Consider the following 24896-nt stretch of genomic DNA (forward strand, 5'->3'; position numbering starts at 1 on the left):
TACCGCGTAAATAAATTGCATCTAATATCGCGGGTGAGATCAAGATCAGCGAAAGGTTTTCCCCGTCCATTTCCTCTTTGCCGCCTCGAATTCCCTCGGTCCTCCGATTCCCACCCCCATGAATAACTGGCTATCCCACTGGCGTCTCGATGCCATCGACCGCGAACAGGCGCGAAGGCAATCGACAGCCCGACACCGACCCGATTCCGCGTTGTTGTCGAGCTGTCACCGGTTGGAAAGTACCAGCAACAAATTACTCGATTATCGCAGCCGGGATCGAGCACGGGAGAGGCGGTTGTAAATCAGAGCGAAATTACCGTCGCGCGAGATTCGTGGCGCGTCGAGGACGTCGCGCCGAGATGAATGAAGTGTTATGGCATTTATTGGGGGTGACGAGGTGACAGGGGTAGGGCTCGAGCTGAATGGCCTGATATAACGAGACGTAAATTTTGATTAAACGCCGCGGCGAGCGAGCCGCCGATCGAGCATCCGAATGGTCTAAAAAGCAAACGGCATTCCTTTTCAGAAGTGTCCTTTGATCTTCCCCGATAGTTGAATTCTGCTAGCCAAGCGATCGGGCTCTCCTCGACGATCAACTTCGCAAGCCCCGTTACCCATTCGATAAGCCCCCGACGCAGACGAGATTCTCCTAAAAATCCACCGTCTATGGACACTGGTTAACGAGGCTAAATGTGCGTCGGGCGGAAAGGAGGAAGCAAGGAACCCGAAAGACCGAACGAGATTTCTTTCAGCGCCCTTTCTATCGGCGGCGCCCACATGCACGATTTCCGAGCAGCGAGCAGCCAGAAATAAATCTGCCTAGGCTGACGGGCACTGGTGCTATGCCCCACGGCATAGCAAGTGCTTTTCCAGACGCTGAAAAAGCAGCTAGATAACGTTCCACGAGTTCTACGAGTGCGTATGTACATACGTGCAGTGTGCACACCGTCGGAGGCCCGCCTCCGTTTGTCCCCTCGACCCGAGACCGTTCCCCTGGCCAAAAGTTCTGCATTTCCGTCGTCCGGTGGGCCTCCGACGGTCCTCCACTTTCGATCGAGCGCGGCTCTCCCTCGAGAGACTCTTTCGGAGTCCTCTAATTTATCTGCAGATCTGCTCCGTTAGGAGTTTTTAGGATAAATTTTTGTACCGGGGGTTGAGAGATTTTGGGGGCATTCGCGGGGACTTCTGAGGGGCAGGAATAGATCGCGATAAAAAGAAGCTTGTGTAATTGTGACTGGGATCCTTTAGTGACTTCGAATCCTGTAGATCCACTTAATCTAGAAATTAATGGTAGCACATATAGCAGTAAGCAGTAGCAAGTTGAAAGTAGCGTTAGATCCACGCGTTGTTCAGCAGTGATTCTCGCAGAATCGTACACCTTGTACGTAGTACATCACCCCCGGCAATATTTAAGACCGGCGCAAACATGGAACATAAAGGAACCAGGTAGGAAGAAGTAGCACCGTGTGCAACCACCGCGAGTGTCCATAACTCTTGTCACACCTTCACGAATTACGGTCAGTAACGTTGATCTACGCCCCCTCTGATCGCACTTCAGCTCGCTGGATACTTTCGGTATATCTATCGCCCCTCGTCCAGCCACGTAGATCCACGTTTTTGCCCGTGATGCATTCAGAAACACCAGCGCGCACCCCTTCTCACTGCGCTGCGCATCGACTACGAGCATCCCGATCTGCACGACCGATTTCTTTCGTTGCCCGTCGACTAATCGAACAACCGTACGCCTCTATTCGCAGAAAGCAGACCTGGCGGTCGGTTCGATGACCATCAATTACGCCCGCGAGAGCGTGATCGACTTCACGAAGCCGTTCATGAACCTCGGCATCTCGATTCTCTTCAAGGTAAGTATTATAGACAAACTGGAAATCACGCTGATATTCGCGCGATTATCGGAGCTACGATTATTTATCTTCACGGAGAGGTGGAACGCTTGAGCGCATATTATTATTATTATTTATTTATTTATTTATTTATTAACGGCGGAACAGCCCTTTCGTACAATTTAATAACGCGAAGAGACGTAATATAGAGAACGGGGAAATCAAATAAAAGTGAAATAACAAGTACCAAAGAGAGAAAAAAATGTATACAATTTTTTTTAAGGGAATCGATTTTATTTAATTTGATCAAAAATACACTAAAACCTAGAAACTGATTATTTTCTTGCGCTACAAGAACGACGGTGATATGTTACTATAAATAAAATCGTGCGGTAGGATATATCATCGCTTTTCATCGCTCATTTCGACGCTTTGTTCTGTATTATATTGATTCATATCCTGTTATGAAATATGCCCCACGATTTTATTTAAAGTGGCCTGTCACCGTCGTAATTGTAATACAAGAACAGAATTATTTTTTAACTTTTAGCGCATTCTTGATCGAATTAAATATAATCGTTTAACTTAAATTTTGTTTAGAATTTACTTTTTAGTGTTTTTATAGATTCATTGGTTGTGCTTGCAGTTGATAATAGGGTAAATAAATGAGATGCGTGTGAGAGTTTGAATGTCTATTTGAAGTGACTGGAGCGACGGTTGAAATCGCAAGAGGGTGCGTAATTTTGAAGGGCTGATGGATTGAGCGCCAAGAGTCTTCGACTTTCACGGTAGCTGTCGGAAGAATATTGTCCCGCGAGGATCAATAACGAGTAACGGTAATGAGAGCAGGTTGAAAGGCGGAGACAAATGCCCGAGCTGGACCTTAAATAAAATTTCCCGGACGATCGTGCTTCCCTCGGTTTCAGCCTCGTTTCCACGTCTCGCCTTCTATTTGCCCCGGGTATCGATAGAAAACTCAATCGGGCGTTTCGTTCGACCGAATTTACGAGACGACCGTGCCAGTTCCACTTTTACCTCGTTCCTCTGCCTCCTCCTTACCCTGCGTCTTCATCCATTCCCTCGTCCCCTTTTATTTCGCCCCCGGAATCACCAGAAAGCAAGTATTACGAATTACGATCTTCATTGGATCTCTCGCGCGCATCGATGCCCTTCCGCTTCTATAACCACCTTTTTAAACTTCATACCCCTCGACACCACGGTCAACAATACCTCGTCTCGAGTTAAAAAAATCAACAGACATACTTCCAAAGAATTTACAGTACAGATGTCTACGTGTCCCGCGACTATAATGTACTTTTCTCTTTTCCATTTCAATTCGTCCCCTTTGTGCCCGTCGCCAGACCAATCCAAGGCAGAGAGACTCGATCGAGGAGGCTCGTTTAACCTTTGGAACACCTCGCCCGCCATTTCTGTTCCTTTAAAGCAGAAGTTTTTCAAGATCCAGGGCGCAATCAGTGCGAAGCAGCGGGTGCTCCTCTAATTAGTGTAATACGACCGCTTAATTGCAATCAACGTCGCCGCAGACTCCACCCAAAGTGTCCTTTAATTATTCGATATCGTAATTGATCGTCGGGCCAGATGCTCCGGGTCCGTCGGGTTTGCATCAAAGCATTTGCCGCGATACTGCAATCTGCTGCAACTGCGGACACTCGTTGCGAGGGCACTGCACGATTATTTCACCAAATGGGGATGCTGAATTAATCGTTTATTCCACCCGATGAATCTAAGCAGGAGAATACGCGAGGGGTAGACGTGTTCGGTTGCCTGTCAGCCGCACGGTTTCGTAATTCCGATCGCGGTTCAAATCTTCTCCCCGCTCGTCATCTTCTTCGACTTCGATCAGCTTCGCAGGACCTTGCTCTGCGCGTAATCGGGGGGTTACCAAAGGGCGCTGGACTCGGATGAAACGAGGAAAAGGCACGAGAAGTAATTTCGCGATCAGCCTTCCACCGTCCCCGCTTTCTTTCGCTCCTTTCGTACAAGGGTGAAACGAGAGGAGCCATGAATCGTAGCAACGCTCTGTAGGAATCACCTGTCGACAATTCCCTAGCTTTACACACTGGCGATCGTTTCTCCTCTCTTATTCGACCTGTATCCAGGCCTCGACAGGAAAGGTAAGCTCTTTCTTTAGAGTCTTGCAATCGTTAACACCTTCGGCGCGAAATTAACTGATTTAAAATTGAACGCTCGCCCGAGGAATATCCACCCCCTCGTCGATTCTCAAACAGAGGAAGAAGAACGAGGGAAATCGAAGATAGTAAAAGAAAGACGACAGAATAAAAAGGCAGAAACTGCGATCTTATGAGAAATTACGATCTCGTTACGCGGAGGGGTAGCTCGAAAGATTTGAAGAGCTCAATTTATTTCGCCATCGTGGCAATAAGGGATACACCTTCGTAATCGTAGAAAACAATCCCGCATGCGTACTACAACAACATCCAAGGCTTCCAGAAAAACAACCCCATCAACCTCAAATCTATCTGTCCACTCAAGACCCTGCTTTTCTGCTGTTACAAAACCCTATGCATATTCATGCAGTGCCCTCCAGTGCGCCAGAATCCTGTCTTCCTGCCTCGATCGCGGGGAACGGTCGCGACAAACGTATCGCACCCCTGAATTTCGATGGGAGCGCGCTCGTGCACGCGTTATCCAGCCGATAGCGGATTCCGCGAGGTTGTGGGTCCCGCGCGTACGCGGGCCAGGGATTTAATTGAAATCACAGTCGATAGCGACACTGTCGTCCCGTTTAATACCGCAGGACGACGTCGCCGGGAAACGGCGACGGGCTCGTTAATTTCTCTCGCGGCTAAGCTCGATAATTGACGGACCCCTCGAGGCACGTTCCTCCCCTTGATGACGCACACTGTTGACAACAACGCCTGGCGGAAGACTGTGCACGTAAACTCGCAAGCTTGGTGTAACAGTGCTTCCTAGCCTTTTCGCGGCTTTGGATCGTGGCAAATGACATTTCATCGATATTTGAGATTCTCGTGAGAGTGGCTTAGAGACACCTCGGGGTGAGGCGAAGTTTGCCTGTGTGGGTTCGTTTGGGATCGTGCGAAGCTTAGAAGAATTAGCGATCGAAGGGGAGCAGATGGCAAACTCCCCCGTGGGCGAAACAATTTCAGGTGCCAACCAGCCACCCGGCACGGCTCTTCTCCTTCATGAACCCGCTGGCCATCGAGATCTGGCTGTACGTCCTGGCGGCGTACGTTCTCGTCTCGGTGACGATGTTCGTGGTGGCGCGGTTCAGCCCCTACGAGTGGAACGATCCACACCCCTGCCACGCGGGCCCAGATGTCGTCGAGAATCAATTCTCTCTGGCCAACAGCTTCTGGTTCACCATTGGCACTCTGATGCAACAGGGCAGCGATCTGAACCCAAAGGTACACCCTTCCGTTTCTACTGTACAACAGTGAACAGTTACACGAAGTATTTCTCTCTAAACTCCTTACCAAAAATCAATTTTCTTCGTGGAGGAAATATAGTGGGCATTCCCGAATTGAATGATGCGCGTGATGAGATTCTATTGGTTTACCAGGCTACCAGCACGCGCCTCGTGGGTGGCATTTGGTGGTTCTTCACTCTGATAATCATCTCCTCGTACACCGCGAACCTGGCTGCCTTCCTCACGGTCGAGAGGATGATAACGCCTATCGAGAACGCCGAGGATCTCGCTGGCCAGACGGACATTGCGTATGGCACCCTGGACAGCGGGAGTACCATGACATTCTTCAGGGTAACGCTCTTGGAAAGCTTCGAAACTTTTCCATCCGTCTCTCTGTTTACTCGACGCTTGAATCGCACGAATTTCCCGAAGGACTCGATGATCGAGACGTACAAGAAGATGTGGCGGTTCATGGAGAACAAGAAGCCGTCGGTATTCGTGCCCACTTACGAGGAGGGGATTCAGAGGGTTCTTCAGGGCGACTACGCTTTCCTCATGGAGTCGACCATGCTCGATTACATCGTGCAGAGGGACTGTAACTTGACACAGATCGGCGGGCTTCTGGATAGTAAGGGATACGGGATCGCCACACCCATGGGTATAATATCTTCTTTAATATCCTCTGCATCGAAGCTAACCATTGCTGCCGAGATACACCTTAGGATATCGTGGAAATTCTCCTTGATCCTCGTCCCACAGGCTCTCCTTGGCGCGACAAGATCTCCCTGGCGATTCTGGAGCTGCAGGAGAAGGGCGAGATCCAGATGCTGTACGACAAATGGTGGAAGAGTCCCGGTGACACTTGCATGAGGACTGAGAAAGGGAAGGAGAGCAAGGCGAACTCTTTGGGAGTGGACAATATAGGTATGCCTCGTTCTCGATATAAATTAACTCTGTCGTTACTCGAACAATACTCTCGAACGCGGTAGTTGATTTTGCTATTCAAAGCTAGCAGTACCAGAAATATCTTGATTGCTCGACTCACCTCGGTTCTTAAGACGTGCAATTCAAACGCACCACCCTGTACCTGTTTCCCTAATCGACGCTCTCCTATCTCAACCACCTTCGCGCCGCTTCTTTCCTCCATTCTCCTGAACCTGACAGGTTGAATGGAGGTTTCGTGGAAATATCGCCCTGCCAGAAACCAGGGCCAATGAATTTTTACATCTGCTGGAATATCAGCGTCCTCTGCTGTCTTCTAGGCGGAGTGTTCGTCGTCCTGCTGTGCGGCCTGGCGTTCGCCGTGCTGATCGCGATTTTCGAGTTCTGCTACAATTCGAGGAGGAACACGCCGGCGGAACGGGTGAGTCCCAAGGTTTCACCATTCGAACCCAGCCAATGAAACCTGGATGTACAAGTGGCATCGGCCTTCCCCGCGGTCCTCGTTGCGTACAAGCGACATCTCCCTCGCTAGTCCAAGTCGGCTCGCGGTGGAAAGCAGCCTATCTTTCCAGGCCGATCGACCGCAACGGGGAAAGCGTAGATCCCCTAGCAATGCATGAGCACACGGTTGCATGAATTTTTATACGGTTCTGTTGCATTTTTGGCCGTCGTGGGGTTTTTCCGACGCAGCATGAGCTCATCCTCCACTGAAGCATGCCGGCCGACCGCAAACGTACCAAGCTCACTCGTGAACCAAGGTCCGTCTCTTTTTTCAAACTTCATTATCCCGTGCAACATTCTTCCCCCATCCCTCTGCCTTCCCGTCTACCCTCGCCCGCACGTGCATGCCTCAACTTTTTCCTCAGCACTGCCACCGAGAGCGTTCATTTACATTTGCTTTAACTACCATCGTGTCGCGAGCTCATTTAATTCCACCTTCGCCTCTCGTTTGTGAGCACGTAGCGGCTGTTAACCCTTTACACTTGAAGCGCTAAGTGGGCCGGAGTGCGTGCACGTCGCGCGCGGACGCGCCGAGTGCGAAGGGTTAAAAGCGCTGACGAAAAGAACGGTGAGATTAGTGAATCGGCACGGAGGCAGCGGCTCGATCGCTACGAGAGCGGGCGCACCGGTGCTGATCGTTTGGATCCCGATCCAGAGAGCTCCGGTCTCGACGCCGGTCCGTTCCGGTTCTCTGCAGGGGATCTCGCAGTCCGTGCAACAGCAACAGCAGCAGCAGCAGGCGCAGCAGCAGCAGCAGAACCAACAGCAGGAGTCTCTGTGCTCGGAGATGGCGCGGGAGCTGTGTCGCGCGCTGCGCTGCCACGGGTCGTCGCGACGCCGACGCGCCTGTGAGAAATGCTCCACTCACGTGCTCGGCTATCCCCCGGACAACCCCACTGCCACCCCCTTGAACGGGATGAGATCCCAGGTAAGAAGATCCTCGGCTAATGGCGGGAGTGACGTAGCCCGAAAAAATTCACGGGTTATAGATCGATTATGCATGCGCAGATAATATCTTCCGAGCGACTCGCAAATTTTCATCAACCGTCCTTTAAGTAATCTATTTAAGGGCGGCGAATTCCTCTCAAATTACGCTCGAAAGAGAATAGAGTACGTTTTAAATGATATTCAAGTAACTTGGAGGCGATCTAATTAACGCTAGCGTTCGCTGATGGTTTTTAGAATAAATATCGTATTAACGAGGGTGCATTTTTGCCTCGTTAGTCGGTCGCCTGTGAAACACCGCGAGCTAATGATCGTATTAGCTCCGCGGAGAGTGCTGGATTCAATTAAAACCAGATAATGCTATCGATAAAGCGTCTCGGGGTCAGACCATTCGCGCGGGGAGTTCAGGGAGGATTCTCGCGGAAGAGGCTAACAAGAATCCACAATAATTAATAAATAACAAGAAGGATCAACATAAAAAAAATTCTGCAACTTTAAACATGTCTCCTTATATTCCAAAAGAGTTTAATGCAATATTAAGAATATCTACTCTTTTAAAAAATGTTAAAAATATCCCTACTTTTGAGGCTGTTGCACGCGAATCTTTCCTTAAGGGGGTATTCTGGTCTGACGAGGCGTTTGCGTCGCGGTATTTCACCCTGTAGCTCTGCAAATAATACGAATTGTAAAAAATCCTTTTGCACGCGTATTACCCATATAATGTACCTATAGAAAATGCAAAAAAAAATCGATTTTTTTGCCCGTCAGGCCAGAATACCCCCTTAATGTAAACGTTCGCGACGAGGATGGGTCACTCGGCCAGGCCGGTAGTAACAGGGAACTATTCTTTTACAGAGAAGCAGCCTGGGTGTTCCCACCGTCGAACTGCCGCCACACATCCACATGCATCACCATGCGCCGCCCCCGCCGCCTCACGAGTACGACAGGAATTAGCCTTGACGCGCCTTCGCGCCGCTCTAGTCGCCCGGACGTGAAGCAGCGAAGCGACAGATGGAACGAGGACTGGGAACGAGGAGACAGAGGAAGCTAGTACAAAACGCATCAAGTGGCACCGGGCGGAACAGTCGACGACTTCGTTTTCTCTTCACCTTCCGTAGAGATCGATGTAGAGTCCCGCCGCGATTGTCACGCTGCGAGATCACCGAACGAACGTTGCACTGGTTGCACAATCCCTCCACGGGCACCCGCCGCCGTTCGCCGCACGACGAGCGTACCGTGCACGCCCCTAGCGGCTGTGGAGAGCATTCGTCTCTCCGTGCTCTTTCGTAGAGCCTGCACCAACGATTCTTCGCACACGTTGGGTAATAGCGCGTGACCAGTCGCGGAGGGGTGCCACTCCTCGCCAGCGACTCGGTCCTCGCTCTTTGCGCGACTTCTCACTTGCAACGAGTAGCGATATCGAGGGTTCTGTTACACAGACGATCAGCGGCTCCAGGGAACCGTGTTTTGGGGAGAGGGGACCGCGTTTTTGATTAGATGCATCGAAGTTGGAGCTCCGCGATGTGTCCAGGCGCGGAGGATCTTTGATGCGAGCACCACGCTTCGGGATCACTGAGACACGGTTCCCCGAGCACACTTTAGCTCCGATTTATTCTCATCACTGCTGCAACTAGGTTTCAATTGATTGGTAAACGAAGGATCGAGCTCGAGATTGTGGGAAATGAGGGGTAATTGTCCGCGAGGCTTCATCCGGGTCAGGGTGGGGGTTCCGGTTTGCTGTTTCCGCGCGAGGGTAACGCTCGATCGTGCGGATCGAAACGATCGGGAAGCTGAGCTCGCAATGACCGAAACTTGCACGTACGATTCTACGCACGGACATCGCACGCCATCGTCGCACTCGACCACGTTTGTAATGTAAATAACCGCGGCGGTACACGCGAAAGTAGAACGATTCTATTGCGAGTATTTTAAATTAAGCGAGGCCAAGCGAGTAAGTGTTTAGCGTTAAACGAGTACAACCACGTAGACGTTTGGTGTCATTTAAAACGTGTGTATATGCAGATAGACGGCGAATAAACTGTAAGACCAGAGGACGGAGATACTTGTCGTTTAATTCGGCCGCACCCGCCCCTTGCACCCCCCCGCCACGTTTCACTGCGAGCAGAACACGAGGGACGCGAGGAGACCCTTCCCGAGCACGTGCACCGTGTTCTGCGCAATTAAAATACCCACGGTTCATGGAAATAAGTGAGTATTGCTAATGGTGTCGCGTTTTCCTTGTACCCTGCTACGTAACTGCATGTGGCTACTTAATTACGAGCAGGCTAGACACAGGTGTCGCACAGGAAGATGGTCAAGGGTGTATACTTTAAGATGCAATGCTTAAAGTAGGTAAATAAGTTAACATTGCAAAATATTGATCGTTCATTAAATGTCCGTGGTCACAGACGAGGTATAGGATAGACCAGGGGTGCACATGGAGCCGTTTTCAGCGCCTAGCTGCGAGCAACTCGCCTGCCCCGTTGCTAAGAAATGTTTTTCCGATGAAAACCATACAAAAATTCATGTAAATCGGACTATTTTTAACGAAGTCAGCTTGAAATGATATAAATCGATTTCTTAGGCCGGTATTCATAGTCGCTACTTATTCTTAAGCATTCGGCATCCTTTACTAGCTACTAGGTTAGTGGAGGGTGCCGCATGCTTAAGCATTCGCTTAAGGGGGTAGACACGTCACGTGACATGGCCGATTCGGCAGGTCGGTATTACAGCATTTTTTTCTTCACAGAAATGGTAATACCGATAGATCGACGATTACCCGGTGAACGCGAGAGGGAGCTGTTTGCTATTTCTGTATTCTATTCTGAATAAAGAAAGAAATTCTCAGCTGTTCCGTTATACTTATAAAAATTTAAACGGAGAGTCGGCTGGTACTGTAAACGTAGAAAATTCATTGTACATTTTAATTACTTGAAATGTGCTTATGCTACAATATTCTATGTTAGCAGTAAGGAATTCTAAGTGAAAAGGGAAAATAGATGAGGGAATGTCCCCAGAAAATGAAATTTGTTAGGTTAGACATATTTTTACTAGCAAAGCACCGAAACAGAACATGAAATACACTTATTACACGTCCTCTGCAGAAAGCAGTTATCAACAAACATTATATATACAAAATTGTATTGAATGTTGAATTGGGCTAGTGAAAGACAACAAATGTTTAGTGGCTATTTCAGCTTCAAAGGCATCGCCTTAAAGTTGCAAATAAGAGCTACGCCTTTCATGGGCCTTTAAACAGTTCTCGGTTAATGTGATGCTTTTGAAAGACTCGAAGCTTGTAATTTCTGAATAGTATTCCATGGGCACTAGTTGCAAAATTTTCTTCAATAGCGACTTATTAACAAAGGAAATCTATGGTATTCTTAAGAAAATACCATAGATATTTGAAATTTGGATAGGAATATGTAAAAGGTATTTCTGAATAATAATACAATTTGTTTCAAGTTTCTTTCAATAGATTTGCATAAAAGGCCTTTACAGTGTTACAATAAAGTATAAGGTATATAAAGTCACTATTTTCTTGTGATTACTATCAAGGTTTCCATCATTCCGTCGAAATATTCCGAAGTTAAAACCTGTAAGAAGAAAAATATTTTTAGTAACTTGACTTGTCTATTATTGAAAATGGGAGAAACGTTACAACATTTTGTCACGTATGAAAATATATTAGTAAAGGGAATAATTTTATTATGCAACATGTTGATTGAAATTAGTCGTTTTAGATTTGATATGTTTCCGGTAAGATTTAATATTAATTCCTACCACTCGTAGCACGTGTAATCTTATTTTAGAATCAGTCGGTAACTTTGGTGCGACACGAGCAGCGGCCAATTCAGCAACTACCTACTCTGAAATCTGTTGAAATGCTGTGCATGTGTGCGTGCTTGTATATGTGTGACATGTTTAGAGTAGAGTGTGCCGATGCGATGTAACTAATCTCACATACTGTAACTAGAGCGATTATTAATCGTGTATATTTCTGCTTTACAGGTAAGGAATTTTTACATAAAACACGTTAAACCGGCTGCATTTTCGACTGAGTTCATTGATATGAAATTTGCACAAGATACTGCTTCAGCCGAATTACCCAGTTACACTTGTAACATTTCATTGTATTGCATTTCACTTATTTGAATAAATTGCAGCTAAGTGGTAAAAGAGTTTTTTTATTTAACGAGCACTACTTACTCCTTCCTATTCCAAATCACATATAAAAGACATGCTAAAAAGAACACCTAAAAAGATCCTTCCACGCAGAGTGGTTTTAAAAATCTTCGCATTAAAGCACTACTTTAAATATGCCATTCACTACTCTCAAACTCTATCGACTTTCGTTCAAGGCTTCTACTTCTCTTCAGAGACATTACTTTGCGCCACCTCTTTCGACATCATGTTCTCCTGTTACAAAGCCCAATTTTGTGCATTCTGAAAATTTTTGCCAGATTTTGGCCCAGGTATCAGGAGAACATGAAGCGGAGAGAGGTATTCTGAATTTCAGCTTCGAAGGCATCCTCGATTCTCTCTCCGAAGACATTACTTAGTGCCACCTCTTTCGACATCATGTTCTCCTGTTACAAAGCCCAATTTTGTGCATTCTGAAAATTTTTGCCAGATTTTGGCCCAGGTATCAGGAGAACATGAAGCGGAGAGAGGTATTCTGAATTTCAGCTTCGAAGGCATCCTCGATTCTCTCTCCGAAGACATTACTTAGTGCCACCTCTTTCGACATCATGTTCTCCTGTTACAAAGCCCAATTTTGTGCATTCTGAAAATTTTTGCCAGATTTTGGCCCAGGTATCAGGAGAACATGAAGCGGAGAGAGGTATTCTGAATTTCAGCTTCGAAGGCATCCTCGATTCTCTCTCCGAAGACATTACTTAGTGCCACCTCTTTCGACATCATGTTCTCCTGTTACAAAGCCCAATTTTGTGCATTCTGAAAATTTTTGCCAGATTTTGGCCCAGGTATCAGGAGAACATGAAGCGGAGAGAGGTATTCTGAATTTCAGCTTCGAAGGCATCCTCGATTCTCTCTCCGAAGACATTACTTAGTGCCACCTCTTTCGACATCATGTTCTCCTGTTATAAAGCCCAATTTTGTGCATTCTGAAAATTTTTGCCAGATTTTGGCCCAGGTATCAGGAGAACATGAAGCGGAGAGAGGTATTCTGAATTTCAGCTTCGAAGGCATCCTCGATTCTCTCTCCGAAGACATTACTTAGTGCCACCTCTTTCGACATCATGTTCTCCTGTTACAAAGCCCAATTTTGTGCATTCTGAAAATTTTTGCCAGATTTTGGGGCCCAGGTATCAGGAGAACATGAAGCGGAGAGAGGTATTCTGAATTTCAGCTTCGAAGGCATCCTCGATTCTCTCTCCGAAGACATTACTTAGTGCCACCTCTTTCGACATCATGTTCTCCTGTTACAAAGCCCAATTTTGTGCATTCTGAAAATTTTTGCCAGATTTTGGCCCAGGTATCAGGAGAACATGAAGCGGAGAGAGGTATTCTGAATTTCAGCTTCGAAGGCATCCTCGATTCTCTCTCCGAAAACATTACTTAGTGCCACCTCTTTCGACATCATGTTCTCCTGTTACAAAGCCCAATTTTGTGCATTCTGAAAATTTTTGCCAGATTTTGGCCCAGGTATCAGGAGAACATGAAGCGGAGAGAGGTATTCTGAATTTCAGCTTCGAAGGCATCCTCGATTCTCTCTCCGAAGACATTACTTAGTGCCACCTCTTTCGACATCATGTTCTCCTGTTACAAAGCCCAATTTTGTGCATTCTGAAAATTTTTGCCAGATTTTGGCCCAGGTATCAGGAGAACATGAAGCGAAAAGAGGTATTCTGAATTTCAGCTTCGAAGGCATCCTCGATTCTCTCTCCGAAGACATTACTTAGTGCCACCTCTTTCGACATCATGTTCTCCTGTTACAAAGCCCAATTTTGTGCATTCTGAAAATTTTTGCCAGATTTTGGCCCAGGTATCAGGAGAACATGAAGCGGAGAGAGGTATTCTGAATTTCAGCTTCGAAGGCATCCTCGATTCTCTCTCCGAAGACATTACTTAGTGCCACCTCTTTCGACATCATGTTCTCCTGTTACAAAGCCCAATTTTGTGCATTCTGAAAATTTTTGCCAGATTTTGGCCCAGGTATCAGGAGAACATGAAGCGGAGAGAGGTATTCTGAATTTCAGCTTCGAAGGCATCCTCGATTCTCTCTCCGAAGACATTACTTAGTGCCACCTCTTTCGACATCATGTTCTCCTGTTACAAAGCCCAATTTTGTGCATTCTGAAAATTTTTGCCAGATTTTGGCCCAGGTATCAGGAGAACATGAAGCGAAAAGAGGTATTCTGAATTTCAGCTTCGAAGACATCCTCGATTCTCTCTCCGGAGACGTTACTTTGTGCCATCTCTTTCGACATCATGTTCTCCTGTTACAAATCCCAATTTTGTGCATTCTGAAATGCTAGCGCCTCGTAGCGGCGAAACGAGGAATCTGCCTGGCGCTGGCGTGTTTTGGTTTGAATAAATTTAATTGTTCAAAATTATCACGTGCCGCATAAAAGGGTTTCATGTCAATTGAACAACCCCAAGATTCTCTTTTTTTTTATATAACATCATTTATTAAGGGATAAAATAAATGACAAATAACATATCACTTATATGAAACTATAACATTTCTTAGAGTGTTCATCATTCGTTATGATATAAAAGAAATCACATCACATACGACCCTCCATGTAACGCTGCCAGTCGTCCTAGCTCGAATCAACACACCGCTCGATCCTCCTACATTCGAACACGATCGATCTCCGATCGATCCGCACGGAATTGCAAAGGAATGCAAGCCAGCGATACGTTATCGCCCCGGCGGCGGGTCGAGAAAATTCCATTTATTGCTGGAGCCTCGACAAGTCGAGGCGACTGGCGACCCGCCGCGGTCCATGATAAGATTAGGCATCGACCGCGTCGCTTAATCGAATCAACGTGACCGCGATGTTCCATGGCGGGGCCGCGAATGGAAAATTCTCTGGGCTCCGGGGCGAAAAGCGCATCTCTCTCTCTGTCTCTCTATATCGCGGAGTCGCGTGTTACAAGAAGCAACGAACGGTTAAAAGCGCGAAAGGACGACCCGTCGATCGGGCGGATTCGAGCTGGTGCGACCGGCGCCTGCGACATCTCCTGACACGATAATAATAATATATAACCGACAGAATTCATGCTGGAAGGGCCTAGTCAAATCACTTGTAATTATCACACGATCATATTCGACGCGCTGGCATGTAAATAATGTTGTTCTGACTTTTCTTTTTTTTTTGTTCCTTTTCCTTTTCTCGCATCTCACCCCCTTTTCATACTTCTGCTTGTGTAATATATACGCTTTGTGACTCTCGGAGGTGGCTAGAGCTCGCGGAACAATTGCATCCCGAAATCGGCCAACGGTCTTGTCCCCGCGAGGGGAGACCGTTCGCGCGCGAGCTCGTCGATCGTCTCTCTCTTCGTCAATATATTGAAAAACTACATAAAAAAGAAGAAAAGAAGAAACGATACAATGTGTACGCCTGTGTTACGTGTGTATGCATATGTATGTATATGTATGGATGCGTAGAACGAATGTCTCGTTCCAGCTACAATATTAAAATTTATTGCCCGGTTCGTTCTGACACCTGGTCTCGTCCACCTCCAGGATTTCTCGCCTCTACGCTTCTATAGAACTCTCGCCACAAGTGAAGCGGGCAAAGAGTATGGAAACAATTAATAACGATCGCTCTCTCTCTCTCTCTCCTTCTCTCTCTCTCTCTCTCTCTCTCTCTCTCTCTTTCGTCGCCTGCGCCTCCCTCTCGAAACCGAATCATCCACGGTCCTCTTTCCATCTACTCTAAAAAGCATCTGCCCCCTCCTGCTGACTATTAGAACGCTTATTACTTATGAGATCAGCCCGGGCACCAAGCCTGTGCCGCGAACACCGCGATTTCCCCGCGAAATTGTTCTCGAGACGCTCTGATCGCTCGCTTTCCCGCGAACCCCCTTGCGATTCGCTGTTTCCGCAAACGGGGCGCGAAAAGAGAGGAGAAGAGATCGAGAGAGAAAGAAAGAGTGATGAGAGATTGATGCAGAGAGTGGGAGAGAAATAAAGAGAGAAAGAGAGGGAGAGAGAGAGAGAAGTAGCGAAGAAAACGGTAAGAACGTCGATCATAGATCGACCATGTGTTCTGGATCACTCGGTGAACGAAGGGGACTGGTGTATAAAAGTTCTAGGGGGGATAGAATTAGAGTTCCAAGTGCCAGGGCTCGACGATTAAAAAAGAAAGAATAAACAGTCCCTTGGTTGGAGGGGTCTGCTCGTTTCTTAACCGTTTACACGCGTCGCGATCGATAACGATTAAATTATGGTACGACTTAAATAGATTCACGACTACTACAACATTTAAATATATCATTACTCGACCTGGGCTGACGGATAAACGCGAGCGCGGAATCACTTTATGCTTGTTTACGTTACACAAACGCGCTGCTCGACACGAGCCGTAGAAAAGGCACGCGGTTTCTCCAGGGATACTTCATACAGGGTGGTTCAACGAAAGGGTGCCCTCTTCGAATTAAGAAGAGCCGCGCGATGTTACCCTCCGGAGTGCTATTGTTTTACAGCCTGTATATCCCTCGAGTTCAGGCGGCCGTGGGAAACGCGAAACGGTGAGTATAGAGGAGGCACACCGAAAAAGAAAGCCGGTCCTGTGTAAACGGTTAATTCTCTGGCTGCGGTCTCTGCTCGTGCGCAGACTCGGCTCGGTCGTGGGGTACCGGAAGCGGAGGAAAGCGATACATACCGTGAAACCGAGATACAAGATTAAAAGGTGCTAGGAGGAGAGAGAGAGGAGAGAGAGAGAGAGAGAGAGAGAGAGAGAGAGAACGAAGCACGAAGGAAAAGTGAAAGAAGTGAAAAATGAATAGAATACTGTCGTCGTTGGCGCATTTATTGCGTCTAGTGGGTTGATTCGCGGGAAATGGGTAGAGAACGCGCGAGAACCGAGAGAAAAAGAAAGAAATAGCTAGCCGACGCTAGGATCGCGCGAGAGCGAAACTCGCCCTCTGTAAACCCTCTTCAAAGTGATATGTGGGGACGTTGTTTGAAAGGCAAACACGTCGCTTGTTGGTCGAAAAGCCTCTCGGTGTGTTCTGTGTGTGTGTGTGTGTGTCTATGTGTATGTCTGCGTGTGTTTGCCGTTGGTTCTCTACTTTTAATTCGTCGACGAGCGCCCCTTCAGTCTCCTCGATCGCGAACCAGCGTAAACGGACGCGTTTAAAAACGCGCGAATACGCATCTGGCTGATGGGAGCCCGGTTCGCGGCCGGAAGTGGAAGGGACGCTTCGCTGTACTTCGAAACACGACAGCTCCGAATCATATACACGAATATACAATAATTCCAGAGCGCGCACATACACAGTTAGATAATAAAGAGACACTGTAATTACAAACGCTACACGTATATCTCCGATATCAATCACTCGTTACTTTTGTTTGCTTTACTTCCTAATCCATCTGCTCGTATGTATCGCTACACGACGCGCTCTCCTCTCTACATCTTCGCTATTAATTGTAAATACGCGTCGTATGCACGGCACTGTGGGATCAGGAACCCCCAAAGATGCATATCGGCCCGGTACAGACCGGAAAAATGAAAAGCTTTTAGGGATCGCAGGAATATAGCCACAAAAGCAAGAATTTAATAGAGTGTCGAAACCTCAATACTATTCCTCAGTCTGAATTTAATAAAACGGTACTCCAAGAGGATCCTTTCCGCTGAACATTCCGTAAACCGTCCACCCTACAAATTCAGGTTTTCAACTGAATGTGTCTTTTTGAAGATAGAAAGATCCCGATCAGGAATTGCCCCTGTGGGCGCATCACCGATCGATGAATGATCCCATTCATTGGCAAAACTACAAAGCATCCTCCCGCAGGTCGCGAAGAGTGCGGGTCTCTTGTTCGATTAAATAGGGATCGGAAACGTTGAGAAACAGAAAATTGTCCCAAAAGTTTTACCCATCGCTGATTTAACAGCGGTCGTCCCTGCGTGCTATGTACGTACTGACGTTAATATATCCTCCGCGCAATGGCCAACCGCTTGACCACTCCACCAGCGCCCACACCCTGCCCTGTCTCGATATTCCGGATCCCTGATGGTTATGGGGGTTCCTGATCCCACAGTACGAACATACGTTCTATATATTCATATATATATATATATAATATATCAGCCATTTCTCGTTTTTCTCCATATCTCCGTCATCTCGACCTATGCGTAATTATATGCGTTATACATCTATATTATATACAGTAAACATTCGTATTAAACCCGTCGAACGGGGCTGGCGGCGGGCGTACGACGCGTTGCGGACACTATTCCGTGCGGCCAATGCCGCAAGAAAACCCAAGGGCGAGCGAGAGGGAACGAAACAGTTGACACTCTCGCTCGTTCTCGGGTTCTCTCACTCTCGACCGATAGATTACAAGAAATGTTGGGGATAGTCACCGGGCGTAGTGCGCGTGGTAAAATCGGGGCTATAACGAGGATTTACTGTATATAATATATATAATATGCGATCACAGACACGTGTAATTCGCGTGTAATAGAGTTTGCTTTCATATCTTTTTGTTTGTGCCACGTTCCTCGTGTACCGTAACGACTTAACATTCGATTTGATTTGTTTAAACAGCCTCTCTCTGCCCTACTCGCACGTTACGCCGCGAGCGTTCTACTGTTGCCAACCGTTTGGTCGTCGGGAGAAGGGACGACCACGATCTTCCATTTGCCCGGTACATTTCCGATCGCTCGATCATTAACACGCCGCGCGAAAGGCGTGAAGATGCGCTGATAAACCACACGCGGAATCTTACGCCGGACATCTGTGGCCCTCTACACGCATTTCTCTGTTTCGCTCGCCCCTTCGCTTGGTCCTCGCCGTTTATGTTTCAAGGTCCCCTCGCGAGCGCTGTACCTCGCTACCAAAAGTGTCTGCGCAGCTTCAACTACGATCACGTGCAAGCGGCGAAACAGATATAACGAACTTCTCGGGTGTACACTCTTGCTAGAGCGTACTTACACTTTATACAAACCGCGCTGGCCCGCTACACTTGCGACCCAGGGACCCAAAGCTCGTTACACAACGCCCCGATTTGGCTCGCGAGTTCGCTATAACTGTTCTACGAGACGCAAGCCTCCGCGATGCAAGGGACAAAGGAGTCTCTGGCGAGAATGGTACAGCGGCCGCGACGCGCCCGTGTCTACGTTCGACTAGCTCGGAAAACTCGTCGCGCATCGGGTTGGTTACAGTAGCGCCATGGTCCATCGTAAATAATCAGAGTCTACGGGGGGCAGTGCTGCTCCCTGCGGGCGCACGCACGCGCAGATCGCCCTATGGTCTAAGATATTTTTTTTTTTCCCTCAATTTCTCCCATTTTGTATTCTCGACACACGGATACGACGAAAAACGAAGGTACACTTTGTCCTTTATATTATTATAACTTTCTCGTTATACGTCAGTGAAATAAACGAGGTTAAAACGTATATGTATATGTATAAGTATGTACAGAGCGCGAAAGACAAAATTTCCATCCGCCCCGTCGTGTCCCACTTGCCCGCCGTCCGTGTCCGATCGGGTTTCTCGGCGACGAGAAGAGGACCGGGCAGGGACGACGAAGGAACGCGAACGGCGCGTCTCGACTCGACGCTTAGAGACGAGAACAACTTAAACCGTACAATGACGTGGTCATCTTGGACTCACCGTTAAATTCCCGATGATCCCCTCTACAATTAATCGCAACCCTTCGACGAAACGTCTCGATACAAAGAGTTCCGCGAGGAGTTAATATGCGAAACGGACGACTGATACTCCACCTCTTATTCTCCGAGCTCTATCTCTCTTACTCTCTCTCTCTCTCTCTCTCTCTCTTTCTCTCGCTCGCTCGCTCTCGCTCTCTTTCGTTCAATACGATAGTGAAATCGTTGAAAAAACATGGAAAAAAGTCAAGAATTCGTGACCGGAGCTTATCACAGCTCGGACACGAGTCAAACGGAAGCAACGTCATCGGAAAGAGTGGCTCGTTAAAAGCTCCAAAAATGGCGGAGATTAGGTAGAGGGAGACGGGGCAAAAACTTGAACAGATCTGAAACGTTAACGAAACGCGCGAATAACAGCCTACTACGATGATTTCGCGAACATAGAAAAATACGGGTGTCTATTTACAAAACAAACGATAAATCTCTCTCTCTCTCTCCTCTCGTGCTTACTATTCATCTCTCCTCTCGCTTACGTCACACTCTCGCACTCTCTATCTCTCTCTCTCTCTCTCTCTCTCTCTCTCTTTTTCTGCTTCCGCCGATCCCCACCAGGGGTTTCCGTTAAAAAAAAAAAAGAAGAAGAAATGAAAGAAAAAGAAAACGCGCTCGCTTCCGTGTCTATGAAACGGAAACGGAACACGCTAATCGTGAAACGCGCGCGCTCCAAATTCGAGCGTGTAAAGGGCATCAGGAGCTTACGTTGATTACGGCGATATTATTTATACTTCCTCTATGCTTCCTCGCGTTGGAGCGACGTCGCGCCTTCGACACGCGTCGAATTCTCCTCCCCTTGGCGGCTTTCCTCACCTCCTCGTCCATCAATTAGCACTGACTCATCAAAGAGATCTCTGTATCTCGTTTAAGGTTACCACCGACGAGCAAACGACGAACACCTTGCGACGACGTCTCGCAGAGGACACTCGAACAGGGGCCTGTGTGGCTTTCTTCTTCTTCTTCTTCTTCTTCTTCTTTTTCTTCTTCTTCTTAGTCGTCGTTGACGACGAGCATGAATACGTGTGTCGTAACATGAACTTCTGTCTCTCTGCGGTATGTGTATGTCTGTTTGTGTGTGTATATGTATGGTACGTATGCGTAGCATCGTCTGTGAATATATTATTTATATACTGCGTATACTTGTATGCGTGTGTGTTTAGAGAATCGGTGTCGCGTTCGCTCGCGTTCCTTCCGTGCCGTGTGCAGTGTCCGCGAGTAGACGCCTCGCGAATCCATGGCGCGAGTTATACGATTAAAAAAAAAACCGACGACAAACTGACTGACAGACAGCAAGTAGTAGACGAAGGGAGCGGCGGGCTGCTCGCTTAGGTCATGTATCGCATCACCGCGCGAAGAGCGTACAGCAGCTCCGCTTGCATTCGCGCCTCCAAGATCATCAGGTTCACGTGGACCTGGAACAATGAACAACGGGAAGCGCGTGATTAGGTACGCTGATTGGAGACGTTCATTTCAGGCGAGACGCGTGACTAGCTGGGTACGACAAGATAGAAAGATTCAAGGAAAGCTGATCAGATCGCTGAGGTGGAACACCTCTACTCGATTTAAGATTACAGGGACGTAAAGGAACGAACATCGTTATTTCTGTGTCAAAGCATACGTAAAGCCGGGAATCAACTAAATGCTAAACTAAGCTGTGCTATGTTTTTTATGTGTTATAGCACGGCCAAAGATAGCATAGCATAGCTTAGCTTAGCTTAGCTTAGCTTCCAGGAGAATCCCCAGCTTAACTGCATAACTATGTTTGTAAATACTTCTGGGTCATAAAAACATAGAGGATGTCTCGTAAGTTTCCCTACTTTCACTAAACGCTGGCCAACTTTGGCCATCTAAGATCTAAGATATCAGCTTCCCATCGCGAGTAGCAATGGCGGGAAGCGACCCAATTGAATTACTCCATCGACACCGCTACGCTTAACACAAGAGGGCAGTAATAACCGAGCGGCACAATACCTTTTCACTGTGCTTGAACTCCCTCATGACGCGATCGTAGTCCCTCTTGGTGACGCGCTCCGGATAGCACACGGCGCTCTTTATGAAAGTCTTGAGGCTGCGCTCGAGTAGCTGATTGACCTCGTTGTAATCATAGTCGTCGTGCCTGATGCCGAACATGCACTGGATGTAGTTCCAGATGGCCCGTCTGAATCTCGACGTGTCCACCTTGTTGTGCGTGCCCATCGTGTAGTACGTCAGATTGTAGGCTGTCTTGAACTTGTCGTCGAGGAGATTGCCGACGTCGTTGTACAGGCGGTTCACCAGGGAGTAGCCGTGATCGTCCCAGGAGTAGTCCTGCACGCGGAACGTTGGTATGTCGTTCAACTGGCCCCGCTGCAAAACGAGAAACCCGCGGGTAAGATTATCGCTCGTCCACAATCCAGAGCTGTCCTCCCGCCTCGGGACGTACGCGCACGTGTCGTCGCGTCGTAAATATTCATGGCGATCGCGATGGAAACGGCGATCGAATCGACGAACTTAAATATTCATTGGCCGAGCGTACTTTCGAATCGCGCTCGTAAAAGCTACGGGGCTGGTGGAAATCCGTCGCGATCGGTTTAGCTAGCGGTAGTTCTCTCGAAGCGACCGTTCCCCGGCGCTAATGTCCATTCCGAATTTGTCGAGAAGCTCCGAACATCTATTCACCGCGATGGAGATAGAAGGATATCGATACCGATTCACTGGAAGAGTACAATTGTGTCAATCGAAGGGGTAAGTTACCTTGGCGAAGTCCTGATAGATGAAGGTAGGATCCTCGATGAAATGACCAATGTCGGAGTCCAGGACTGAACTACTCCTCTGGGGCGCGGCCGCAAGTTCCGCGGACTGCGTTTCCACGGTCTCGAATCTCTTCGAAAGTTCCTCCTGGGTGATCTGATAGGACTCGGACTTCTCTGATAGGCGCTTCATGCGCTCCATTAGGGCCTCGACGCCGACCTCCTGCTCGCCGACTATGCTGGGCGAGGATGGCGGCGACGGTATGTTTTCTGCAGAGATTGCAACGGTATCTGGTGTTATCGCGGAGGGTAATTAAAGTTAATCCTGCATCGGGGCTGGGAGTGCGGGAATCGACGTCTTTACGGGGTTGCCGTTTGTAAGCGATCGATGCGCGAGAACTTCGAGCTCTGCGAATGGAATAGACTTTCAGCTCGGTGGCGTGAAATATTGCTTGGCCGTGGAGTAGACTCAATTATTCATCGCGAGCTGCGGGTGTAGTCCTCGGTTTGATGGGGGAAACTAGCCAAGTTAGAGAACTCACCAGTCTTGCCATCGCCGTTGGGAATCTTCTTGGGACTACTGGAAAGCTTGTCTTTGGCAGTCGGTACGTTATTGCTATTGTCCTGGACGTTCTCCTTGTAGTGGTGGCCAGCTACGTTGTCCAGCTCCTCGTTGATGCCGCAGGAGAAGACGAAAGACGAAAGGGAGTGGAAATGGGCCAGCAGGACTATCGCGTGAACGACTTCGGCTAGGGACCAACTGTCCGCGCCCTTAGTCAGTTTCTGGAACATAAATCCGTTCGTCTCTCAGCACAGTTCTAAATAAATTAATAACCCTGGCTCGGCGACTCTCAAACGTAATTCTTACGTACTTTTTGGATGGAAAGTATGAAAGATCTCGAGGATACCTACAAGGATCTAGTTTGAAAGCCGCCAAGTAGGAAATCGAAGGTGATTTCTACGAACTTGTCGAGCTCACCTCTATGTGCGTTTTGTTCAGCAACCAGGGCCTGTGGGCTAGAATCTTGTTAATCTCGTAGAGATCTTGCAGCTTTCCGGGGATCGATTTCAGGCCCCGAAGCCACGAGGGGTCGCCGCCCTGAAGTATGAACTCTCCCTTCTGCAGGTTTATGAGATAGCTGCACTGGTGTCTACCTGCGGCCTGCAACAACAAATCTGTTCTTACCAAATCACTTCGTTTCACCCTTCGTCTTCTTCCAATTTTATCCATTCGTCTCCCAGCCTAAACGCTCGAAACGCTACGTCACAAGCGGAGAGCAAGGCGTACGCAAGTTCGCGACCAGAAGAAGATGCAGCGAAATCCCCGAGGTCATAGACGCGCGAACTCTCAGCAGGCACTGAAAGGAAAGAGGTCTCGAGCGGGAACAGAGGGCGGGCGGTCCAAAAAAGGAGGTGGAAAAGAGCGGAGCAGAGACAAATTGCCGGCGACGCGACGATCGAGGCGCGAAATTGGACAAAAGAACGTGGATCGTGCGCGCGGTGCGACGACTAACGATCTTCAACGTCTTCCAGGGGGAATAGAGCTCGCGAAGAGCAAACGACACGGTCTTCCCAATTCCAGCCTCGACGTCTCGTCAGCGGAACGACTAAGGGAAGAATAAGCGCGTCCAGCGTTACAGCGCGATCTTCGTAATGGTTTGTTTTGATCGGGCTGGAATTACATCAGAAATTCAAATGCTGACGGGGCCGCTATCGAGTGCCAAGGAGACGGATAGGTGGACGAACGGGGAGGAAAGCGGAGGAGGCGCGGGATGATGAAGCGCGTAAACAAGACACGTGTTTACCATGCGGCCCACGGAGATCGATCGACTCGAGTGCCGCGATAAGCGATAAGGGGGGAGCCTGCAAACACGCGAAGCGTTTCCGCGCAAGCACGCGTCGCGACCAACTTCTGCGCCAGGGAATACTTGCCCCTGCTACCCCTCTCCCAGTCGATTGAAAAAGCACACCTACCCTAAGGCAATAAGAGCAGCGAACGATGGAAATACGAGCCACAGAGGGGAAATTCTTCCCTCTTGTTTATGGAAGGAAATAGTTCGCTGGAAACAGTCGCGACAGTTTTAACTTGTAATCGCAGACCTTTTCCCTAGGAGGAAATCCGGTGTTTCCTCGGCTCTTTCAAAATCCGCGCTTCTCAGATCGATCTGTTATTCCCGCGAAGAGCACGCGGGATCCGCGAGCCTTTGAAGCGGATCCTGCCGCGAGACGTGCACCAGGTGGTATGTTTACTGGCAGAAAAGCTGTTTTCCAGATACGTTATCTCTTTATCGCGCCGCTCCGTGTGCCGACTGGCAATCACCCGCCCTCTACTCGCCTCGCCCACAGCTCGTTGCTTTCGAGCACCGCACCCCCCGCCCCCTCGACCGTCATTTATTGTGCCCGATAGAGTGTTTTCGGTGAATCAATTCGAATGACGACATTTCGTCTATCGACTAACGGCATGTCGCGAGTCCTTATCTATCGCGTCGCGATATCAAAGCATCCAGACAGATTGGATCGGGTGCCGCGATCAGGCGAACGATTCTCGAGGACTTTCCGCTGGGAAACGTGCGATTGACGCTTCCTTTGGAACGGAGCGAGGGAAGCATGGCATCGAGCTAATCATCTTTCTCCAAATTCTTAGGCATCCCGGCGCTTCGAG

At 48.3% G+C, this 24896-nt stretch overlaps 2 protein-coding genes across 15 annotated transcripts in view; one reads left to right on the forward strand and one right to left on the reverse strand.

Moving 5' to 3' along the window:
- LOC143371065 (glutamate receptor ionotropic, kainate 2) overlaps window positions 1-9696 on the forward strand; it is a 92884-nt gene extending 83188 nt beyond the window's left edge. For 5 of the 10 annotated variants that reach the window (XM_076815892.1, XM_076815890.1, XM_076815894.1 and 2 more), the window contains 8 exons: window positions 1758-1861; window positions 4975-5248; window positions 5404-5601; window positions 5683-5908; window positions 6010-6174; window positions 6513-6613; window positions 7349-7621; window positions 8494-9696. In XM_076815892.1, coding sequence (XP_076672007.1) covers window positions 1758-1861; window positions 4975-5248; window positions 5404-5601; window positions 5683-5908; window positions 6010-6174; window positions 6513-6613; window positions 7349-7621; window positions 8494-8592 — 1440 coding nt within the window. In that variant the 3' untranslated portion in view covers window positions 8593-9696. Of the gene's footprint in view, window positions 1-1757; window positions 1863-4974; window positions 5249-5403; window positions 5602-5682; window positions 5909-6009; window positions 6175-6512; window positions 6614-6882; window positions 6951-7348; window positions 7622-8493 lie in introns of those variants that run through there. The other 5 variants (XM_076815891.1, XM_076815896.1, XM_076815895.1 and 2 more) reach the window with 2 other exon arrangements.
- Window positions 9697-14263: 4567 nt separating this feature from the next.
- Window positions 14264-24896, reverse strand: part of Sesn (Sestrin) — a 137287-nt gene continuing 126654 nt past the window's right edge. For 3 of the 5 annotated variants that reach the window (XM_076817469.1, XM_076817467.1, XM_076817468.1), the window contains 5 exons: window positions 23214-23396; window positions 22777-23017; window positions 22239-22504; window positions 21477-21851; window positions 14264-20917 (listed from right to left, as the gene is read on the reverse strand). In XM_076817469.1, coding sequence (XP_076673584.1) covers window positions 20831-20917; window positions 21477-21851; window positions 22239-22504; window positions 22777-23017; window positions 23214-23396 — 1152 coding nt within the window. In that variant the 3' untranslated portion in view covers window positions 14264-20830. The remainder of the gene's footprint in view (window positions 20918-21476; window positions 21852-22238; window positions 22505-22776; window positions 23018-23213; window positions 23397-24896) is intronic. The other 2 variants (XR_013086128.1, XR_013086127.1) reach the window with 2 other exon arrangements.

This window comes from Andrena cerasifolii, chromosome 7 (assembly GCF_050908995.1).
Source record: "Andrena cerasifolii isolate SP2316 chromosome 7, iyAndCera1_principal, whole genome shotgun sequence".
NCBI lineage: Eukaryota > Metazoa > Arthropoda > Insecta > Hymenoptera > Andrenidae > Andrena > Andrena cerasifolii.